We start from the raw sequence: 23,696 nt of genomic DNA, 5'->3' as shown, positions 1-23,696 counted from the left end.
GAGTCACAAAATCATCTGTCTGTCTATTTAATTAGAAGCTAATAAATTAACACCTGTTTGCCTCATTTGCTCATTAATTCTCTTTGCACTTCAGGTCAGAGGTGAGAGACTGAATGAATATCTCAACTGTAATCCAGCATGGAGTGAAATGGTACACATAAAGATTTCTAATCTATAGCCTGAATATATGTATATTGAATTCAGTTGTATTTATTTATACTGTAAGGTAAAGACCCTACAATAGAGAGAAAACTCCAACAGTCAGATGACCCCTCCATGAGCAAGCACTTGGTGACAGTGGGAAGGAAAAACTCCCTTTTAACAGGAAGTAACCTCTAGCAGAACCAGGTACAGGGAGGGGCGGGGCCATCTGCTGCCACTGCTTGGTGTTGAAGGGAGGACAAGGTTGTTGATATCTCTGGCTTTACATTTCTCAAAACAGTCGTCTACAGCACAACTTCAGCAGCTCATTCAATGCATTCATGCAGCTGGGGTAGGTCCGAGGTAGAAAGTTGTCCATAGCACACACATGCAGATGTTAGCACTTATGTTAGCAGACTGAGACGTCAGCCTTTGAGTTTTATATAATGCAGAAGTCCTTGCATGAGGGGATTCGAGCTGTGAAAGAAATGGGTCAGAGTTAGGACTTTCACAACAATGACTTCTCCAGTTGAGTGGCACATTCTCTAAGCACTCAATCTTTGACTTTTGGCAGGTTCATAGTGAATTATCATGTAACCACTTTACATCCACCCAGTGTTCCCAGCAACAGATGAAAAGTTGTGAAGCATTTTGCTCTTGGAAATGGTAAAAAGCTGCGTGCAGCATGTAGTGATTCAAATGTGGCTACTTTCAGGTGACGGAGATGCTAGCTACTACAATTCACTGTGTATGAACTCTTACACAGAAGTAGGAACTGCTGCTGCTGCTTTGATAGTTGTAGCTTAAAATAGTTTTTTTCACAACATGCATCTACTAGAGAATCTTTCTTTCAGAAGGTCTTTTTCTTTGTAGCTTTTATTTGCAGTTTGCTTACTTAAAGCTGCTTGGTTAGGTTTAAGAAAAGGTCGAGCTTTCCAAAAACATGAACCATGTTTGAGCCAGTCTGACAAAGCAGTGAAGGCTTAGTGCTTTTAAAAAAAATTAATTAAAAAATGAAAAAATACTGAATTTGTGCTAGCTGCAGACTAAAAACACGTGTTTTCAGATAAGGATTTTTTGCTTGTTCAAGAGTAAAAGCTCACGAGGCTAAAGAGACAATAATCCCACCTTCGGTACACACGAGAGAACATTCGCACCCTCACACTTTTGCAGGTTTGATACTTGTAAGTAGTCATCAGTGCACGCTTTACAGTTTGCGTGCATGTTTTCACTGGTTGCAGTTAATAAATTTTAGGGTCACCATGCTGTGCAATGCTGTGTTTTACTGAACTGCAGACTACAAAGTAAGTCCACCGCTCTGACAAAGAGAAACAGGTGAAATTACAGCAGCGTGTCGGGCACACACCTGTGTGAGCTGAGACTGTGTGTGTGAGTGTGTTGTGTGAATGGATGGTAGTACTATCAAGGCAATATGAGTGTATGGAAGATTAATGGAACACGGCTGGTGAATGACACCGTGGGAAATATGATCCATTACTGTACCCACTTCACGCGCACACACACACACACACACACACACACACACACACACACACACACACACACACACACACACACACACACACACACACACACACACACACACACACACACACACACTCAGTTATTCGGATGGATTTATCAAGTCATGGTAAGGAATAGCACACACTGTAGTAGAGGGTAAGTGAGTCCATTGTTAAAATTCAACATAAAGTGCATCAACAATTGCGCCTAATACTAACTGCAGAACACGTAGTTTTGTCTGAACTAAACTAAACTAAAGTACCTAATTAATATTTTCTGGTGTCTCTCAGTAAGCGGCTCTCGGTTTAGACGATACAGTATTACAGTTTCTGCCCGTTGCTTGAACACATTTTGCAAAACTTCGCTCATTGTGCCAAAACTCTAAACACAAGTAAACATGACACAACACTGGGAAATATACCATTCACATCTGTGCCAAAGTGAAACTCTACTCTCAAAACCCAACATTCCTTTGTCAAAATGTAACTCTGTTGACAAAGTGACACATACTTGCATCATATGCAAACACTTTCAGATCAGGGGGAACACACTAGTTTACTTTATATAAAACACTGCAGTCTTTGATTTTCATTGTTTATTCAGGAGGCATATTTGCAGGAGACACATTTTCAAACATACTGTAAACACAAAAAATCATGACAATTGTGCATACGTGGGCTCATGGATCCTGCCGTCTGTTGGGGTCTGGCCACAGGACCTCATCGACATCGCAAGCAATGTCTTCTCCTGCTAAGCACCGGGGAAAATATCCTCTTACATGTCGAAACCATCCATGGATCACCTGAATGTCGCCGCAGGCCTGTTCCATTGCCTGCAGAAGAGGCATGCGGACATGTGGTTGGCGGTCATATACACGCCATCTCCAAGCTGAAAAAAATTCCTCTATAGGGTTTAAAAATGGTGAGTAAGGAGGCAAGTATACCACTTCAAATTGATTGTGGTTGGAGAACCAGGCCTGGACCAGAGCAGCCCGATGGAAACTGACATTATCCCATATCACCACAAACCTGGGCTGATCTGGGCTGTTCTGTACAACTATATTATGGAGAGCATCTAGAAATGTGAGTATATGTTGCTATTGTATGGACCTAGTTTTGCATGATGATGCAGAAGCCCTCAAGGCTTATGGCGGCACACAATGTGATATTCCCCCGCGCTGCCCTGGGACGTGCACAGTTGCCCTTTGGCCAATTACATTACGACCCCGTCGTCTTGTTTTGCACAGGTCGAATCCAGCTTCATCAATGAAAATGAATTCATGAGGCTGTGCAGCTCCATCCATGGCCAAGATTCGCTGTAAAAAAACAGAGAACATATTACTGTACTACAGTGCTACACATACAGAACCCTCACCCCATCACACAGGTACCTGTGTAGCCCTCAGAATGGATCCATGTGGTACTGATATGGTACATATTCAGCTGCTACTGGATTTCACCAATACTGTATTGTAAATGTAAAGGACAGTTACACTTACCCGTACATATTCAGCTTGACGTCCTTTGACCCTGTCACTGTTCCTCTCAAATGGGACTCTGTAGAGCTGCTTCATGGTGATGCTGTGTTTTCCCAAGATGCGCCTGATGGTGGTGATGCTCACATGGTTTATGTTGTTGAGCACTTGCCTGTCTGTAAGTATTGTCTTTCGTAGCTGGTGGAGACGGATGGCATTGTCTGCCCTCACTAGGTCCACAACGGCAAGTTCCTGCTGTTGTGTGAACAGGCGTTGGCGCCCTCCCCAGAAGGTCTTTGAGTCATTCTAGAGACGCGTACAACCACATATTGTCATCGGTTTGCTTATTTTTCTTACAGTACTTTACTGTATATACTGTATCATCCACTGTACAACACTGTACTTCAATATAAGTAATCATGGTATGTTTCACAAAACTACCACTTTGGCTGCAGAAGAAGCATTAGCACCCTGCAATATCCTGTACACTTGATATGGTCATGTGATATACTGTAGAACAGTGCTATAAGAGCCATCTGAGTAGAGTAGAAGGTAGAGAGGTGACGACATACCTGTTTTCTAGTCAGAATGTTCTTATTACAGATGCCACTGTGAAGCGGCTTAGATGTGGGTGGACTCTCTGCCCAGCTTCCCTCATGGTCAGGCCATGGTTGATGACATGGTCCACCAAAGTTGCTCTTATATCATCAGAAATATGGGTCCGTGCATGGCCTCTTCGACCTCCTCCTCCTCCTGCTCTTCCTCTCCCTCCATCCATGCTTGCAAAGTTCTTGAAATGGCTAAACTGAGGGCTTTTTGTAGTTGGCTAATTGGTGTTCAGTTTTGCAAGTAAGTGCCTTCAGGTGTGTATTTGAGTGGTTGCAATTACCCAATGTGTTTTGTATTTTGGATACATGTGTTTTCCAAATGGCACCCTGAAATGTCATTTTTGAATGAAGCATCTTATGTATGAAATAGAGTGTAGTACGCAGGATCATGTGTGTTGCATAATTGCAACTAGAGTGCGAAGCAGCGGTTTTGTTTAAGGTATGGATACATGTGTTTGAGGTATGGTAACAAAAGCTTCACGTTGTGTTACTTTAGTCTAAGTATGGGTTTATAGTGTTCAAGCAACGGGCAAAAACTGTAATCTGTCATTATAACTATTACAGTTTTTTCTGATGGCTTGAGCACATTTTTTGTAACTATTGGCTATTTTTGCAAAACTCTACACACAAATAAGAAAACTCTTCACCCAATCAGCAAAACATTGTAGTTTTCTTGTAAAAGCGAATAACCTTTGCTTAACTCACCACACCTTTGTAAAAATGGTATTTTTGTATCAGACAGTAAACACAAGCCATCAAATTAATAAGCACACAATGCACCAACTACACACTGATGGTATGAATGAAAAGCACATCTGGCTTTTGCTTTCTCTGTGCACAAGGTAGGCTATGTCAGTTTGAGCTCATACTTTTGTCATAGATCCGTAAGCATAGAGGGATCCAAACTTCAAGTACTGGTGTTTATTCACACACATCAAAACAAACACAAGTGTTTATTTCCAAGTCAAAACGAAATAGTAATTTCACTGAGGAAAAAAAAGAAATGAGTCTACATTGTGTCATCTCTGTGGATCTGGCCACAAAATTTCGTCTACATCACATGAAATGTCCTCTAGTCCAGCGGTCCCCAACCTTTTTTGTGCCACTGACCGGTTTATGCCAGACAATATTTTCACGGACCGGCCTTTAAGGTGTCGCGGATAAACACAACAAAATAAAACTAGTACCGGTACCAAAAAAAAGAAGATTTATTCATAACACACGTGAAAAGACCCAGGAAAACCGAGTTAACGATAAAAACGATAACAAAATAACGCTGAAAACCGATAAAAACCCTGAAAACCATACATTTCACACCTGAGCCTCAACTCTCGCGGCCCGGTACCAAACGACTCACGGACCGATACCGGTCCGAGGCCCGGGGGTTGGGGAGCGCTGCTCTAGTCCAAGGCACAGGGGAAAATATCTTCTGGAATTTTACATCTATGGTATTGTTGTGTTTCTCATTGGCATGGCAGTGCTACAGATCTTAGTGCAAAGTGACTGTACTAACCGACTCTCATTTCAAAATGTCCTTATGATGCTTGCTACAGTGTAGCGGCTCGAGTTAGGCTGAACCCGTTGGCCAGCTTCCCTCAGGGTCACTCCATGGTTGATGACATGGTCCACTATTGTAGCTCTGATGTCATCAGCAATTCTATTTCTTACTCTTCTTACCCTTCCTCTCCCCCCTCCTCGTCCTCCTCTTGCTCCTCCTTGTCCTTGTTGTCCTCTTCGTCCTACTTCTTCACCTCCTCTTCCTCGGCCTCCTCTACTTCTCACTCTTCCTGCTCCCTCCATTGTACTCCACACACACAGCTTACCTGTATTAAAGTGCTTAGGCTGATTGCAAAGTGAACTAATTATCTAAAACAATTTTCACATGTGACAGTGTGCCAGACAGTTGGCAAAATAGTGTAAATAATGGCCGTAAATGTGTATAGTTTTGCTAGGAGTGTGTTGATCCTTTGCAAATTGAGTGTAAAGCCGTGAGTTGTGTTTACAGTTCTGCAAAAAGAGTGCTGTGCAGTGGATTGTAGCTACAGGTTTGCAAAGTGTGTGTTACAAAATGGCAAACTGAGTGAGTGGTTTTGCTATAAGTATTAATAGTTTTAGAAATTGTGCTATAAGAATCACAGTTTGGGTTTAAGCATTCAGAAAAAACTGTAAGTCAACATATTAGAAGCTGCCTGGCATTTTTAACAGCCCAGAGTGATAAGCACAGCTGAAACTGTCTCTTTGCTCACTTGTCAGTTTTATGGATATGACAGAGCGTAATAACACATCTGCACTCAGTGTTAAAAAACTTGTTTAACTGCCGCTAGCACACTGATGGTTGTTGCGGTCATAAATGCTGTATAAACAGTACTAAGCATTGTAGTACTGTTTTGCTTCCAAAAAGTCAGACTTTGTCATTTTTGGGGGGCAGTAGATCTCCAGGTTTCACTGTCTGTCCAGTCCTTGTACTGGATCATTTTCAGAGGCATGATTTTTTTGTTTGCTGAAGCACTTAAAACTGGCCTGTGAATCAGTATAAAAGGGACCAAACTAAACGGATAAACTAGCGTCGTTTGTTTCTGCACATAATATAAAACTTAGCAAAAGAACCAACTTTAAATTGTATCTTTAGGCTGTTGCAAAAACCCAACTTTTCTTCAGCTGAATCTATAAAAAATATTGATAGTTTGATGAACCAGAGAGTTTGACAGACATAAAACTGCATTTTTTCACAAACAACGTGATTCCCAAAGAGCTCTCAGCTCTGGCATATCTGGACATGATGTGGAGTCAAAAAATTGAGGAAACTGGACAAGAGGAGGACAAAAGAAGATGTGGCAGGCCTGAAAAGCTATCCACAGCAGACAGACAGCAGGCGAACATCATGTTCTTAAGAAACAGGGAAAAAATCCAGCAAAAACCTGCCACAGGACCTGAGAGATGCATCTGACCCTTTAGCTGATCCATCTACTGTTCACTGAAGCTTCATCAGAAATGGTCTCAGTGGATGGGTGGCTGTCAAGGAGCACTTCTTCAGGAAGGGAAGCAGGGAGGAAACTCTGAGGCTGACTTACACAAGAACTGGACTGAAAATCAGACAGTAGGTATAATTGTAATGATGAATCCAAATTTGGAATGTTTGATTAAAATCATTATGAGTATGTATGCAGATTAGGAAAGATGTACACCAGTGCATGCCTACAGCCATGGTGGAGACTCTGCTTTTGTCTTTAGGGCTGCATTACAGTCAGTGGTGTTGGGGAGCTTCTTAAAACTGATGCAATTATGAATGCAGAAAAATACTGTCAGATTTTGATCCACCATGCAAAGTGTAAGTGTGACACCAGCTTCATTTTTTCAACATATCAGTGATCCATAACACACTGCCAATACAGTAAAAGCATAACTGGACAGAAAAACAGACCATGGAGCACTGTCACTCATGGATCGGCCTCCACAGAGCCCGGATCTCAACATGACTGAAGCAGTGTGGGATCCTTTGGACAGGGAACAGAACAAAGGGCAGAAACATCCAAAGAAGAGCTTTGAATGTCCTTCAAGAAGCCTGGAGAACTATTCCTAAAACTATCTAAGACTTAGGCTTGTTAGAACTGTCTCTATGTTTGCACATGTTTTAATAAGCTTAATAAGCTTATTTGCACAGTACTGTACTATTGTGCATTTAGTAAACAATAGAATAGTACATTTTTCTTAGTTATGTGACCAGAAATGGAGAACTTGAGAAAAATCCTCGGCTGTGATAAAAGACACACTGAGGTCATTTATAATAGAAAGGGAAGCAATGTGGGATCATCGTAATGCAAAGAGCCACGAGCAAAATGTACTTCATCAGTACGTCGTCAGGAACAAACTCTCTACCTAATGTTCAATAAGATCTGTGTGACCCTGCAGGATACATTCCTATGCTGAACATCTGGGATACTGTATAATACTGACATGATTAAAATGTCTAGAAATAGCAGCGCTTGAGAATTTTCAAGAAAAAATAATAATTGTATAAAAAAATACAACATTCAAGATGTTTTTGATTTCAGTTGTAAGATAAGCAGTATCTTTGCATGAAGCCTTGGAAACTTAATACAACACCACAACATCACATTTGACCCTTTCATGCATGAATTAACCACCTCGATCAGGATTTTTTTCTTAAGTATAAAAGTTTTTTTTACATGTCCACTGGCTGACCAGTGGGTGGCAGGTATGGAGTGATGCATCAGTGTCCAGGGTAGTGTCTTATGTGCAAATATCCCATCAACACTTACCCCAATACAAGAAAACAGCCTTTGAATAGCTGTCCACTGTAGTGACCACTATGCATGAAAGGGTTAAAACTCTAATTAAGAGTATAAAATGAGAGCTCCTGTTTGTAGATGCTCTCTAAATTAATTTGTGAGATGCATTAATCTTTAATGAATTTAATGTTATTTTAGATATATTTGTGATGCCTTTTTAGTCAAATTTACTAAACTATCATACTAGATATGTTAATAATTTGCATAATTTCCCAGATTTCAAATAACTCTTTGCAAATATTCGTTTGGATTCAGACCTTAAATTCCAGCTTAGGCAGTTTTGTCTTTTCCTCACTAGCTGTAACTGGAATGTATTTATCACATGACATGTCTTTTGCTTTCTTGATTTTATGGGCAAGTCATGCGTTTTTTGCAGTTGCATGACAAAATAAAGACTACTTTTGAGGATACATTTATAAAACACAAAATCTGCTCCCAAACATTGTTGCGAGAGTTTTCAGTGCAGTTCATCTCTGAAGTAATCTTCTACCATGCAGCTTTGTTTTTATTCACCACTACAGTTAATAATCCAGCTGAAGTTACCACATTTCACCAGTAGACGTCTCTCCAACTCTTCTGCTCTCATTGGCCAAACACTACTTCCACTAGATATGCCTAACAGCAGACAGAGCAGGGACAGCAGTGAGTGGGGGACGGGGTAGAGGGGTGGTGGTGGTCTGAGAGCGGGAAGAAAAATAGTGAAATTCCACTAATTGCCAAATATTTGCTCTACAGTAAAGTTAACTCACATTGCTTCCATTAGTAATGAGTCACATTTAGAAACCTCTGCTTCTGTCTCCTGCCTTCATCCATATCTATCCCTATCTCCTCCCTCTGTGTTCCTCTCTCAGTTTGCACCCCCCACACCCACTCTGTCACCACTGGCTCCCCTTCATCTATCTTTCTCAGATATTTTCCATTAGTAATGAGTCACTTGCTGCCGTCTCCTGATATCAGTGCACAGGAAAATGGGTGCAGAATTTTGAAGTTGGATTTTTAAACATGCCTTTTACTTATTAGGCATAAAAAGAATGGGAAATTGTAATGGTGGCAGTGTCTGCATGTAAAGAAAAGAATATGATAAAAGAATTTTTTTACACAAGTTTTCAGACTCTCGTTCTCTTCCTCAGGCATTACAGCCCAACACTATTGCACTGAAAGCTCATTCACGTCCACCGCCTTTGCTTTCTTTCACCCCGTTTGTTTTTCATCTCATTCATCTGGCTTTGTAAGGAATGCATTTAGCATTTGCTGCTAAAGTATTATGTCTAAAACAACAATTATTAATAGCAAAAAATAGTCTGAATGTGGGTCTCCAAACACACCATCTGTCAGATTCTTCAGTTCGGACCCATGAAGTGCATAAAGACTCAAACCTTGTGTTCCCTCTAGAATTAGTACAGCCTATAGTAATATTCTATCTAGTAGGCACAGTTTTTTAAAGGACATAGCTCTCTGTGCACACAGGTCTGTTTTCTGCCTCAGAAACAGTGGTCTATATACAGTGTATATAGACTGCACAGACTGCATATAAAAGATAGCAAAAAAAAAAAAAAGAAAGAAAAAAGAGGCTAATCAAATCAACGAAGGACACATAGACAGAGATCAGCTACAGCCCCATGTGCTACAATCTGGTCTTTAAGTCTAACGTCATTATCCGTTTCCGGGTCCAAACGCTGCTTCAGGTCCCAAAGTCAAACAAACACTGCAGCATCACTGAGAGTTAAAAACTGTCTAAATGATTTCATCTTTAATAAAATGGTCAGCGTTGCTGCTTTACCAGGTGTAACAATTAAGTTTAACATCCATGAATACACAATTTATTAAATTTAACAGTTAGAAGTTAGCAGGAAGTTAGCTCGCTAGCTTCCACCTAAACATGATATAGCATGTTCTGACTGAGAGATTTCTGAAACATTCAAACGTACAGCTCTGCTATCACTTCCAACATAAATGAAGACAGAAAACTAAACAGCAGTGACGTTTGTAGGGTTACTGAAGTTGGGCTAGCTGGTATATAATGATGTGCTACGTGGTGGCTAGCTACACAGCTATGGTTAGCATAATATAAACACATTAGCACAGTGAAGCTGGAGGATGAACGCTAACTTTTTTCCACTCGATAAAAGTTAACGTGAGGGTTCCTGATGGTTAGGGACAAATGCAATCGCATGGCAGGATGCTGTAAACGGACCAAACTTCAGTCAGGAGAACAACTGAGATAATCCATCCACAATATGAGGTTAGTCATTAATATACTGCTGCATGGGCTGGGCTGTAGTTACATCGGAAGGTTTTAAAAATTGAGCTTTAAAATGAACAGTGGTAATAAAAACCAACAGAGGCCGACAGGGATCACTGACTGTTTTTAGGGGCTTGTTGAGATTAAATAGAACAAGATCCAAAGAATTAAAACATGTTTAAAAACACAACAGCCTTAATAAACTCAGAGTAGTTTGGGCCCAGAAGCGGGATTCATCACATCATCACTTAAAGACCGGAAAGAAATGGATGATCCAAACTCAAGCGGCCACTTCAGGAACTGCAAGTTGTGTTTGTTCACTTTGGCTTCATTCTTTAACCCTGAGTGTTGCTGCTTTGACTGTTAGATTAAGACAACTTCAATTCTTGCTCATTATTCATGTTCATGGAGTTTGGCTACCATCCCAATGCAGCATCAGTGTCATCCTGAGTTGAAATATTCTGTACAATAGCTGTAAATAGCCAGAGCAGCTAGTGCGCAGAACAAATAAAGATGTATAATGGCATGACGATAGAGTGGACAGTATCTGATGAACATGTAAATAAGCTTCAGAATAAATGGACCTACTGTAAAGAAAAAAATGTGTTCTACAAAAGGGAAGAGACACAGTATGATATCAAATTTGGAAAAGGGATTGAAGGGAAAGTCTGGAGAGTTTGTCGCCCTTCCTCATCCATAAATCCATGTTCAATCCTGTCAAACCGGAGCCTGTGGTAAACCCAAACTCAAAGCCTTACAACCCCCGAACAAACCCTTGAGTGACATTTGAGAAACTAAGTCCATGTCTTTCCAGAGTCCCCATCTGTCCTCCGGTTTGTCATTTTCTCTCAATTCTCCTCCCGATCTTTCTGGCCATCTCCCTCCCTGCCTCCATTTTTTTCTTTCTAGTAAGACTCTTGTCACGGTGCTGAAGGCAGCTCTTTATGCTCTGTCAGTTGCAATAAGCAGATGTGGATGGTGTGTGTACTGTAGGTGCGCGTGTCCATGTGAGTGCATGCGTGCAACATAGATGCATCAACCCATTACCCTGGGTCACTGCAGAGTGAGAGCACACCCTAATTCAATCACACACACTCAGTGCAGGAAATCAAGCTTTGATAACTTGCGCTAACTTAAGATAACTTGTGCTTTGTTTAGGCTGTCATGTCGAGTTCTGGCACCCAAATGTGACCTTATGAGCTTCGAGGCTTCGGGCAGGAGGCTCTGAAACAGTCAGCTCGGTTAGTGAACTTTTAAATAGCCTTGACTTGAAGTGGGAATTATAAATAAGTCTGCTTATTCGGACTAAGGATGATAGTTACTGACTGTACAAACAGTTCTGTTTTTGTGGCTGTTTTTCTTCTTTTAACTGTAGTTCAGCTCAGTACGTACGGGGGGGGGATAATTATTTGATCTCCTGCTGAATTTGTAAGGTCGCTCATTTACAAAGGAGTGAACAGTCTCTAATTTTTATGGTGGCTTTATTTTAATGGCAAGAGTTGGAACATCACCCAAAAGTCCAGAAAAATCCCCAGATTACATAAAAGTTATAATATGACAAAATAAGAATTTCCTACACTGTATTTAGTGCATAACTACACCTGTTTACTGCATTTGGTTAAACGTTTAGGAAAAGATATGACGTCTTGATTGTGTCTGTGACCTTTGTAGTCTTTTAATAGGCTTTTAAGGCCCAGCAATGAGAGGTGTACCAATTTAAAAGCAACCGAATCAATCTGTGACTCTGCTTCGAATTCTGTGTGCAGCCTCTGTTCAGTCAGAGCCTGGCACCTTTGCCTCCTGTACGCCTTTAAAAATGAGCATCCAAAGAAATTTTGTGCAAGCCAACAAAAATAAAAAATAAAGCTGATGCAGTACATGAATTTGTAAAACCAAACCAGGGAGTCTAAAGATGTTCCAGTGTTGCAGCAGATACACTCCACAAAGATGTCGGCATAAACATCCATGTCCAGCTAATCAGCAGTTTCCTGATTACAGTGACTCAGTGTAATATAAGTGTTTTATGCATAAACACATATTATATATTCTTTAAGCAAACTGAGGTGATATTGGTGTTTTGTGCTGAACTCTGAAGCAGCTGATGTGCAGAGATGACCTCATCCAGTGTGACATGTTTCTTAAAAGACGGAGTGCTGTGATTTATTGCTAAAAGGTTTAAATATTCCCTTAGAGACCTCAATTTCATTTTAGTTATGATTAACCTTTGGTCAGCAGTTTCTCTCTCTCCTATCATAATCGGAAAATATAGTGCCTTTAGATGTAAAATTCAAAAACGTAATCATGCAGTTTATTAGGTTATAACTTCCCCAAGTTAAATAACATAATGACACTACAGACGGAGCTGTCTTTGAACTGGCACCGGTGAGTGAGTGAGTCACAGTGTGTGCAAAAGGAATATAATTAATGTCAACGAATTTTCAATACAAGAAAATCCCTATGAGCTACTAGTTATTTCATGCCTTTCATATGAGATATGTCGAGTGCTTTACAGCAGAGACAGTGTATGTAACAATGTAACATAGAACTGAAAAACCTCTTTATTATCATAATTAAAATGAAGTCTGTGTCAGATGAAAATATTTAGTTCAATTCAATTTTATTCGTACAGCACAAATCACAAACAAGCTTTTTACTGAGAAGTTACGACCCTACAACACAGCTCCGAATAAATATTTAAGACCACTTGAAAAATGGCAAAAAATCCTATTTTGCATGGTTGGATCTTAACAAGGTTCCAAGTAGAGCTTCAACATGTAACAAGAAGAAATGAGAGTGAGACAAAACATTTTATTGAAAACAAACCTAAACTGGAACAGGCTGTTACAGCTGATCAAAAGTTTAGGACGACATGGCTTTAAAAGGCCAAATCTGTGGAAAAATGTGGATTCATTGTCATTTTCTGTCAGGTAGTCACACTGTCAGGACGTTCTGATGGCAAAGGAAACGTTCCCTTTTTGAACGTGGTCGGGTTATTGAACTGCATAAGCAGGGTCTGTCACAGCACCATCACTGCTGAGGTGGGACGCAGTAAAACAGTCATTTGGAATTTCTTAAATGATCCTGAGGGTTATGGAACAAAAAACTCAAGTGGAAGACCCAAAAAAATGTCACCAGTGCTGAGCCGGAGGATCCAATCGGCTGTCCATCAAGACACTGGACGATGCTTGACCCAAAATAAGGCCGTTACTGGTGCCGACTGCAGCTTCATAACCATCAGACGGCATCTGAGACTGAAAGGCTTCAAAAACAAACGTCTTCAAAGCCCTCGTCTCCTTGAACGCCACAGAACTGACCGTTTGGACCAATCATGGGACACTGAAAGATGGAAGAAAGTTTTATTCTCTTATGAGGCCCTCGTCTGTGTGGTAACGCCTGGGTTTTTCAACAGGACAACGCTACAGTACACAATGTTCTTTCAGGAGAATAACATCACTCTTTTGGACCATCCTGCGTGTTCCCCTGATCTAAATCCAACTGAGAACCTTTGGGGATGGATGGCAAGGGAAGTTTACAGAAACAGTGGACGCCCTTCGTGCGGCCGTCTTCACCACTTGGAGAAACGTTTCCACTCACCTCATGGAAACGCTTACATCAAGCATGCCGCAACGAATTTTTGAAGTGATCAACAATAAGGGTGGAGCTGCTCATCACTGAGTTCAAGTTTGGAACTTTGATTTCTGTTTTGGGGGGTTTACGGGGTTTTTTGGAGGTGTGGTCCTAAACTTTTGATCAGCGGTTTCAGTTTAAGACTTGTTTTCAATAAACTGCATGCTCAAAAAGATGTTTTGTCTCACTCCCATTTCTTCTTTTTGCATGTTGAAGCTCGACTTGGAATCTTTTTAAGATCCAACCATGCAAAATATGATTTTTTGCCATTTTTCAAGTGGTCTTAAACTCTTGATCGTAATACAGCAAAAACCCCAACAATCAGAGGATACCCCGATGAGCAAGCACTTGGCGAAAGTGAGAACGAAAAACTCACTTTTACCAGGAAGAAAAACGAATAAAGAGCAAACAAAATCTAATTAATTTAAGTTAAAGCTGTATTTGCTTAGAACTGAAACCAAATTCATTTTCACACAAACATCCAGCTGGTTACAACGTTCCAGTTCATAGTTTGCTACAATAAATGCTGAGGACACGCGACTGGTTCAGCACATTGTTTGTCTTTGTGCTAACCATTCGTTGGCAAATCTCTGGTGGTTCTGGCTCAAACTAGTAACTCTTTACTTATGCATAGTTTGTTTTTATGACTCCAACAGGGGAATAAACGCAGGACGTTACCAAAGAATAGAAACCTCAACATTAATTAATAAAAACTAATTAGAACTCAAAGACCTCTGGGAGAGGATGTAATCTAACAGAGTTCTCATATTTAAATTCTTCTTTTATAAGGTCGAATGAACACAATAAATAATAACATTTTTTAAAAGTGCAACAGAGCACACAAGAAGTTAAAAAAAGCTCTATCTGTCGTTTCCTAGAAGATGGAAGTGTAAACAAGGGATGTTGTTGCCTTGCTGTAGCCCACTGGGGGCTTTGCATATAGGAAAAAGTCCTCAAAATAAATCCAAAACCATACAGGAAGCCAACACAGAGCAGCCAAAAAATAGACTAACGTTCTCTCTGTTTCTGGCTGTGGTTAATAGCTGAGCTGCAGAGTTTTAAATAAACTCAAATCTACAGTTGTTGTTTTCGAGAGACCGAGAAAAAGAGCGCTGCAGTGATCTGTGTGCTCAAAGAAAGGCACTGGTCATTTTTAAACACTCTTTTTACTCAGAAGTGGTTATTAGTTTAATTGCTATACAAGTCAACCCCAAGACTCTGATTTAATTTCCGCATATTGTTAAACAGCAAGTCTCAGACACTTTTGAGGCCAGCTGCTCGGGTTTCAGTTCTGTCCTCGTTTATCATGGAGCGGTTTCATTTCATTAAAGTTATAACCTTCATAACCATTCTGCAATTAAATATGGAGAACTATCATGACAGAGGAGATGATGGAGAACTGAACTGTGACCTTATTTTAGCTGTTTGGGACATTGTCTAAAGCAGGGGAGTCAAACATAAGGCCCGGGGAACAGAATTGGCCCAGTAAAGACAATCCGGCCCACTTGATGTCGTTGGAAAATGTGAAGGAGGACATAAATTTAGGACTTTTAACACTTTTTTTCATACATTTTATAACTTGTGATAAAGACCTCACCCACAGTCATTCATACTGCAATGAAGTAATAGATAAAAAATTAATGATAGAAAAATTCCAGTTTTTCCACGGCTATAAAAATGTCATTTATTTATTTTTTTTAACATATATAGTTTCCACTGTAAAATGAACAAAGCAGGATATTTTCTGTGTATTATCAGGGACTTTCTGGTTTAGATTTACGGGACATTTTGGGCAAATAAGCTGCCAGAAATGTTTCCATAACTTTACACGTTCTTACAATTTAAGCCCAAAGAATTGTGCTGACAGATTTCTTTCATTACCTGCAGCTTTTCTTTATAATGTAGAGAAAGCTGAGAAATGCTGTTGAAATTTCACTTCTTTTTCTTATATCAGGATGTCCCAGGAAATTAATGTACAGGTAAACTACTTCACAAAAAGGCGAGTTTCTCTGTCCCAGCACACTTCAGATCAAACTACATGTGGCCTGAGATGTAAAACGACTTTGACAAACCTGGTTTAAAGCCCGAGTTAAAAACTTCCCAACAGGTGATGAGCTATAAGGAATAAAAGCTTCTTTCTTGAAGTACGCAGTGAGCTAAATCCTGCGAACCTGTCATCTTTTGTTCATTTTCTTTCAGTCTAGATGATTACAGAGTGGGAGTTATGAACGAGGAGAAGCTGTCAAGGAAAGAGTTTTGAGCTCTGGGACAACTGAGATGTGCATAGTGCAAAAATGGTTGCATACCATTTTTTGTGTCATACTGTTTGGAGCCAGGGGTTAAAGAGGAAATGAAAAAAGCAAACAGACAAGAAGGTGTGAGCGTGCTTTGGAAGAGAGCATGCTCACATATCGAAAACCTCGACTTCATTTGCAGCTGCTCGTGCGGTTGCACAGAAACTATCTGCTCCTGTAGGCAGAGCTGACAAGAACGCTTTCAACATGTACATACACCTACTTCAGGTTCCATGCTGTGCTGATGCACACGGCCACGTGTGTGTGTGTGTGTGTGTGTGTCGAGAGAGACAACACACACAGACAACAATCCCATTACACTTAATGCCTCCCATGAGGGGAAAGTATGTGTGTACATTTTTTTGTATATACAGCAGTCCTGAGACACACACACAAACAAACACATATGCGCACAGACTCACTCACACACACACACACACACACACACACACACACACACACACACACACACACACACACACACACACACACACACACACACACACACACAGCTTCCTGTAGGTAATTACAGTGTTAAGTAATGAGGGCCCTACAGTTCTCATCCTGACCCCCTCTGGAGGGGGGTGTGTGTGTGTGTGTGTGTGTGTGTGTGTGTGTGTGTGTGTGTGTGTGTGTGTGTGTGTGTGTGTGTGTGTGTGTGTGTCCCTGGGGTGCTAGTTAAGTATAGTAAGATAGATTTGACACCCAAGGCATCCAGCAGGAGTCAGACGGGGAGAGAAAGGCCTGTTTTTAGTCCACCACCCTCTCTGTGTGTCTCTCTCCTCTCTTCATCTCTCCCAATCCTCTCAGTCACCCCTCACCTTCCCAATCTTTATCTCTCTGTCTGCATCTATTACCTCGCCCTTATTCTCTATTTTCTTGCCCCGTTCGGCCTCCCGCTGTGTTTCCCTGCCTGTTTATCTCTTTTCACATTTCTCCAATTCTGCCTGTCCTTGCTTTCTTGCATTGCATATATTGGTTTCATATAGTGGGCATTCAGGGAAACTAGTTTCTGCTGATAGCTGGGGTAAGACAGACAATTCATCTGCTCCTTCAGGGGTGCTTTACTATTCTATGTGTCTTAGTGTCTCTTTAGGTTCCTCCCTTTTTTTTCTCTAGGCTTTGGCCTCTGACACCAGAAAGAGAGAGCAGATTTCTCCTGTTTTGGCTTCCCTTCATTGGCTCCCTGTTAAATCCAGAATTCAAAATCCTGCTCCTCACATACAAGGTCTTAAATAATCAGGCCCCATCTTATCCTAATGTCCTTGTAGTACCATATCACCCCATTAGAGCACTTCGCTCTCACACTGCAGGCCTACTTGTTGTTCCTAGAGTATTTAAAAGTAGAATGGGAGGCAGAGCCTTCAGTTTTCAGGCCCCTCTTCTGTGGAACAACCTTCCAGTTTGGATTCAGGAGACAGACACTATCTCTACTTTCAAGATTAGGCTTAAAACTTTCCTTTTTGCTAAAGCATATAGTTAGGGCTGGACCAGGTGACCCTGAATCCTCCCTTACTTAATAGGTGTAGGCCAGCGGTCTCCAATCCCTGGGCCACAGACCGGTACCGAGCTGTGAGAGTTGAGTTATTATTATATTTACAAAACACCACAGTTTTTGTCTTGGTTGCATCATTTTATTTTGTTGTATTTATCTGCGACACCTTAAAGGCCGGTCCATGAAAATATTGTCTGACATTAAACCGGTCCATGGCGCAAAAAAGTTTGGGGACCGCTGCTGTAGGCTGCTGCGGGATTCCCATGATGCACTGAGTATTATTCTTCACCTTCCTCACTCACTATGTGTTAATAGATCTCTCTGCACTGAATCATATCTGTTATTAATCTCTGTCTCTCTTCCACAGCATGTCTTTATCCTGTCTTCTAAGGAGCTTGGAAAGAAAAGTGTCTGGACTTCTTTGAGTTGCTTGAAGACGTTTCACCTCTCATCCGAGAAGCTTCTTCAGTTCTAAGGTCAAATGGCCGAGAGTCCCAGATTTGAACCCAGTGGGAGTTTCCCCCCAAAGAGGGACAAAGGACCCCCTGATGATCCTCTACCTAATCACATGAGCCAAGGTGTGAAAGTGGGCGTGGGTCCCAATCAGCCAGGGTTTTGGGTGAGCTCATAGTGAAACCTGGCCCCACCCTATCATGTGATTTCCTGAGGTCAGATGTCCCAGGATGTGCATGGGCATTAAGGCGTCTGGGAAGGATCTCAAAACTGGATTATAGATGGCAGACAGTTGGTGTCGTAAACCCCCCGTGAGCGACCATCTTTGAACAGAGGACTAAAGAGGTCCTTTTGTCCCTCTTTGGGGGGAAACTCCCACTGGGTTCAAATCTGGGACTCTCCACCATTGACCCTTAGAACTGAAGAAGCTTCTCGGATGAGAGGTGAAACGTCTTCAAGCAACTCAAAGAAGTCCAGACGCTTTTCTTTCCAAGCTCCTTAGACTACGATGACCTGGATGACTGAGAACCTTCACAGACATATTTTATCCTGTCTTCCTTCTCTCACCCCAACCGGTCGCAGCAGATGGCCCCGCCCCTCCCTGAGCCTGGTTCTGCCGGAGGTTTCTTCCTGTTAAAAGGGAGTTTTTCCTTCCCACTGTCGCCAAAGTGCTTGCTCATAGGGGGTCATATGATTGTTGGGTTTTTCTCTGTATGTATTTTTGTAGGGTCTACCTTACAATTTAAAGCGCCTTGAGGCGACTGTTGTTGTGATTTGGTGCTGTATAAATAAAACTGAACTGACACAAACAGTCTCACTCTCACTGACAATCAAACAGGAGACATCAGGACTGCTGCACATGTTTTATACCAGCCGATGTGCCCACAGGCATCGTAACTATGATTCCTGCAGAGTTCAGTGTTCTGGGGTCTTTCTGGAGCTCACCTGTCGATCAGTGAGTCAAACTACCGTCCAATGATGTCTGAGACTAAACTACAGGTGGCACTGCTTTCTCTAACACTCAGATGTATGACAGCACTTCTTTAAAGTCTTAATTATCTCAGAAGCTGTTTACATCCACAAATATTTATTACCCTATGAAAATACTGAGCAGAATGGGTATTCCTTGTTAACAGAATCATAAGAAGAGACTGGAAAAGTCCCAGGTAACTGGAGCAGACATGGTCTTATATTTAGCGAGCCAGAGTACAAAAAACAACGTAAAACTAACATGGAAGCAAAAAATTAAGCTTCTTTGAATGAATGCACCTCAGAAACCAATCATTTAAAATGAACGTTACTTTAGGATTAAGTACACTTAATGAAATCCTCTGACCTTTAGCGAATCTCACTTGTTTGCTTTCTTACTGACACTTAAGGCCAATGTCATCACATTCTTCTAATTATGGAAAAAAATACTACCAACAGCTTGAAAATTTATTTCAATCAATTTAATTGAATTCAGTTCAGTTGATCTCCGTCAATCAGTCGACCTCCTATGAGCAAGCACTCAGTGATGGTGGGAAGAAAAAACTCAATTTTAACAGGATGAAAACTGTCAGAACCAGGCTCAGGGAGGGGCGGCCATGTTTACCAATATGTTACATATAACATCCAGAGAAGGAAATATCCCGATCAGATTTTAGCACTGACTGAAATGCTAAAGGTTTTTGCATTTCTGCAACAAACAGCGAGTTGCTGGGTGTGTCTCAGACGACAGAAATCTGGGCAGTTGATCGCCTCGCTCACTGTTGCACTCTGCTTCAATGCTTTCAAGCTTTAGGTTCAGTTTTTCCACACTAACCTGGCTTCATGGATATTAAAATACATTTACATGTAAAATCCACAACCTTACTATGGGTAAACTTGTTCTATTCAATTGAATCTATGCTTTTTTGGGGTGCCTCAAGGTTCCATCCTAAGCACCATCTAAGATTTCCTTGTCCTCCTTTGTAAAGCATTAATGTTACTTCAGAAATCTTGATCGTACCAACACAATCATCTGCATCGTAACCTCGTTTGTGACAGAAAGCTGGTTTGTGGTGGCTCAGAGCTCGGTCCTTGGCACCATCAAACATCCTATGTCCTCTTTAATATACCAAAAACTGTGCTGTTTCTTAAATGCAAGGTAATTATTTATGTGTTACTTGTTGATAGTTTGATAGAAGGAAGCAGATAGTATAGAAAACACATTTTTACTTTGATAGTGGATGGACCAGCATGCACATGTGATCATTTGTCATTCTTAAAGACACTAAAGGCCAATATATGTAGATTTCATTTTTTTTAGCATGCCTAACAAGTTTAATAGAAACTAGTAAATCAGGAGGGAAGAAAGAGAAAGCTCTACCTTTCTTTTGCAGTATAGCGCTACCGCTGCGCCTCCCTATGTGGTTCTCCACGTAACAGGTATAGTTGGCCAAATCTCCCTCCTCCACGGCATCAAACGTTAGGGACAGCTGCACTTCCTTTTCTCCTAAATGCTCCCTCACCACCCTGGAAAAGAAACATGCAAGAAGTGGATACACAAAGCAGTGATATTAAATCTTTTATTGTGATTTACTGTAATACACTCAAGACATTAACTTGGAATTTCTACTTGTGCAAATTGCCTCAGGAGGGAAGTAAACACATGTAAATTTTAAAGACAAGAGAAGCTCCTTGGCTCCTAATCTGTTCCATTAAAGATGAAGAAGCACAAGGAACATGGTGCTGTAGAGCTCAGTATATAGGGCAGTGAGAGAAAAGAAAAGAAATGAGGGCAGAGGAAGCAAGGAGCCATGTCTGGAAAACACTGGCGACAGCTGGAAAAGGCTCTCTCCTTATGGTGAGGTCATACTCCTTTTAAGCCTGTGAGGCTGTGAGGAAGAGGGGCTGGAGGAGGAGAGTGAACTGATGTCAGGGTCACAGAGTGCACCTTTAAACCTGGTGAGGTTCAGCCATAACCAGTGAGATCTTAGCTCAGGTGGCAGATTCAGAGCAGTCGGCACAGATGGTTCAGCCACATTATAGGCTGGGTACATTTACAACATTTATTTAATAAAAGCTAGTTTCATGTAATTGACACTGTTATACATTCATTCTATTTATTTATTCTATTCATTTCTATTCACAGCTGTTGTATGCTATTGCAGGTATGCCTGTCTTTTTATTCCAACACATTACGACGTTTACAGTCACAACTGTGGTAGAGTTAGCTCATTAAGAAGAACTGGCTGGCTGATATCTGTTTAATGTTTCCACTGGAGTCGTTGGAAAAGACAGGAAAGAGGGTGAAAGGAGAAGGTGCACATCAAAAAGTCCGCATCCTCCTTTGAAGCAGAAGCTTGAGAAAACTGAAGTGGTGCAAGTGCATCTGAAACCTCTTCAAATAAAAGACCGTGACCATCTTCTTGTTACTGTAACAATCGTAGTGCATGTTTGTATGCATGCCTGTATTTGCCCTGTCTCCTCCTCAACAGGTGGGCCAATCTGAACACAACTTTGCACAAACATTGTCAACAACATACAGCGATTATTAACATCTGTATGCTTTAAAAAAACATTTATTATAAATCACAGATGTTGTGATAGACATATTCATCGTTCCTCTGCAAAGGCGAAATTTTACTCAAGTCACCAATAAATTTAGTGATTTGTTAGCTAGCTAATGTTGTTATGCAGAAAACCCCCAAAACAACATGTAGCTAACGACTATGCTTATTCTTGGACTTGAAAGCAGAAAACTAATTATCCTGGTTTACTCACATTAATGGCTGACATCAAATAAACATGTTGTGCATAAATAGCTTATCATATTTTTGGAAAGTCAATATAAATAAACAAAGCAAAAACAAAGAAACAAAAAGCCTTCCAGACGCTTTGGCGTCCATGTGCACCTCTTCATCTCTTGATGTAGAAAAACACAAAGCTTGATTGTCCAGTTGTTAAATCACAGAATCTAGAAAACTGTGGAAGCTGTGATTGAACAATTACTGTATGAATGAGGATTTTAGCAAACTGACAATTTTACGTGCCCCAGCAGATCTATTAACGAAATCTTTCAGCGGTTCAGGAGGAAGATCATTATCTAACAAACATGTTGTGAACTGAACCCTCAGTCAGCTTTTAATACTAGTAATTGAACCTCAGAGCAAATTATCTGGACCTGGGACAGCACCAGAAAAATGGACCTGAGCCTGAAGTGTTAAGTCGCACCTAAACAAGCTTTCAAAGTTTCACATGGGTAACGACACCAGAAGTCTTTAAAGAGTCATTATTTTTACATTAAGCTGTCATCACAGTCCAGGAACATCTTCACTATGTGGTGAGTTATACTTCATGAGTGTCTGTTATGAGTTCTTTTACACATTTCCTTTATATGAAAAATAAAGACAATACAACATTAAGTGTAGAAAACAAATTTTACTGCAATGCAGCATCAGATTACTTAAAAAAAAAGAAAGAAAAAGAAATTAAAAGTAATATTCTTGATGTTTAGCCTGTCGTAGTTTAGTTGCACGTTGGGGTGGGTTGGTTTGGATTTCTAGTAATTGGTTCAACCACACAGGCAGGCAGCAGGATTTTGGAAATAATGAGCATTTTCAGTGCAGAATCAGCACTCTTGTCAGAAACAGGCGAGATGGGCTACAGGATTTTGTTATCCTTCTTCTGTACAGTATGTGCTGCATTGACTCAGCGTACAGTACAGTAATCCAGACTGGCCACACTGTAATACACACAGGGGTTGAACCACATGGGAGTTTGCACAGTCCAACCATGACAAGCAGCGATGAGACGCTGTGTAGTCATTTTCCTGCAGCTCTGTTTGTAATTCACCACAGAAATGTACTGTATCTGTCACTTGGGGCTTGTATCAAGTGGTTGCATGCAAAGAAAATTGACACGCAAACTTTCAGCACAGGTTTTCCATTGGGAATTGAACTTCTAACCTCCTAAATATTCATGCTTTCCTCTTCCCTCGTGGCACCAGAGGCAAAGAAAGAGCGGTGAAGTCTCAATGCAGGTTGATAATGATGGATAACATTACAGAAAGGGTTATGAGACTCAAAATGTCAAATGTGCTGGAAGACATACAGCAAAATGACTACCACCATCTCTGCATGTACATCTTATTTTTTCTTGCTGTGTGTCAGAGATTTTCAGTGTGTGCATCACTTTGAAGTCTCCTAGGACAGTGCATCAGGGGTCGCTGTCAAAAGATGTGACTTGCTAAAATGCTTAGTTTAAAACACATCACTCCTCTCCCTTCTTCTCACCTTCTAGCCAATAGCTATCTATATCCTACATCTCCTTTCCTTCTCCTCTTTCTGTCCTCCAGCAATTAAATGGGTACATTTCAAAACAAAAGCCACTATTGAAAGCACAAGTTTTTCTCCTCATAATCTGCACATCTTGGTGAACTTGACACCATCAGCCAAAGTATCCTTCCTCCCTGAGTTCAGCTGCATGTATATGCCAAGCTGTAAGCCAAAGGTCAGCACTGTGTGCATGCTCATCATTTTATCATCTTTGCCTCCACTTGTGTT

General features: G+C 40.9%; 1 protein-coding gene across 4 annotated transcripts in view; it reads right to left on the bottom strand.

The window, feature by feature from the left end:
• The window catches only part of il1rapl2 (interleukin 1 receptor accessory protein-like 2), a 375,066-nt gene that overhangs the window by 14,605 nt on the left and 336,765 nt on the right, over positions 1–23,696 (bottom strand). For all 4 annotated transcript variants that reach the window (XM_039615227.1, XM_039615236.1, XM_039615233.1 and 1 more), the window contains exon 9: positions 20,519–20,664. In XM_039615227.1, coding sequence (XP_039471161.1) covers positions 20,519–20,664 — 146 coding nt within the window. The remainder of the gene's footprint in view (positions 1–20,518; positions 20,665–23,696) is intronic.

Source organism: Oreochromis aureus, linkage group 2 (assembly GCF_013358895.1).
Source record: "Oreochromis aureus strain Israel breed Guangdong linkage group 2, ZZ_aureus, whole genome shotgun sequence".
Classification (NCBI taxonomy): Eukaryota; Metazoa; Chordata; class Actinopteri; order Cichliformes; family Cichlidae; genus Oreochromis; species Oreochromis aureus.
This window is presented reverse-complemented; position numbering and strand designations above follow the sequence as displayed.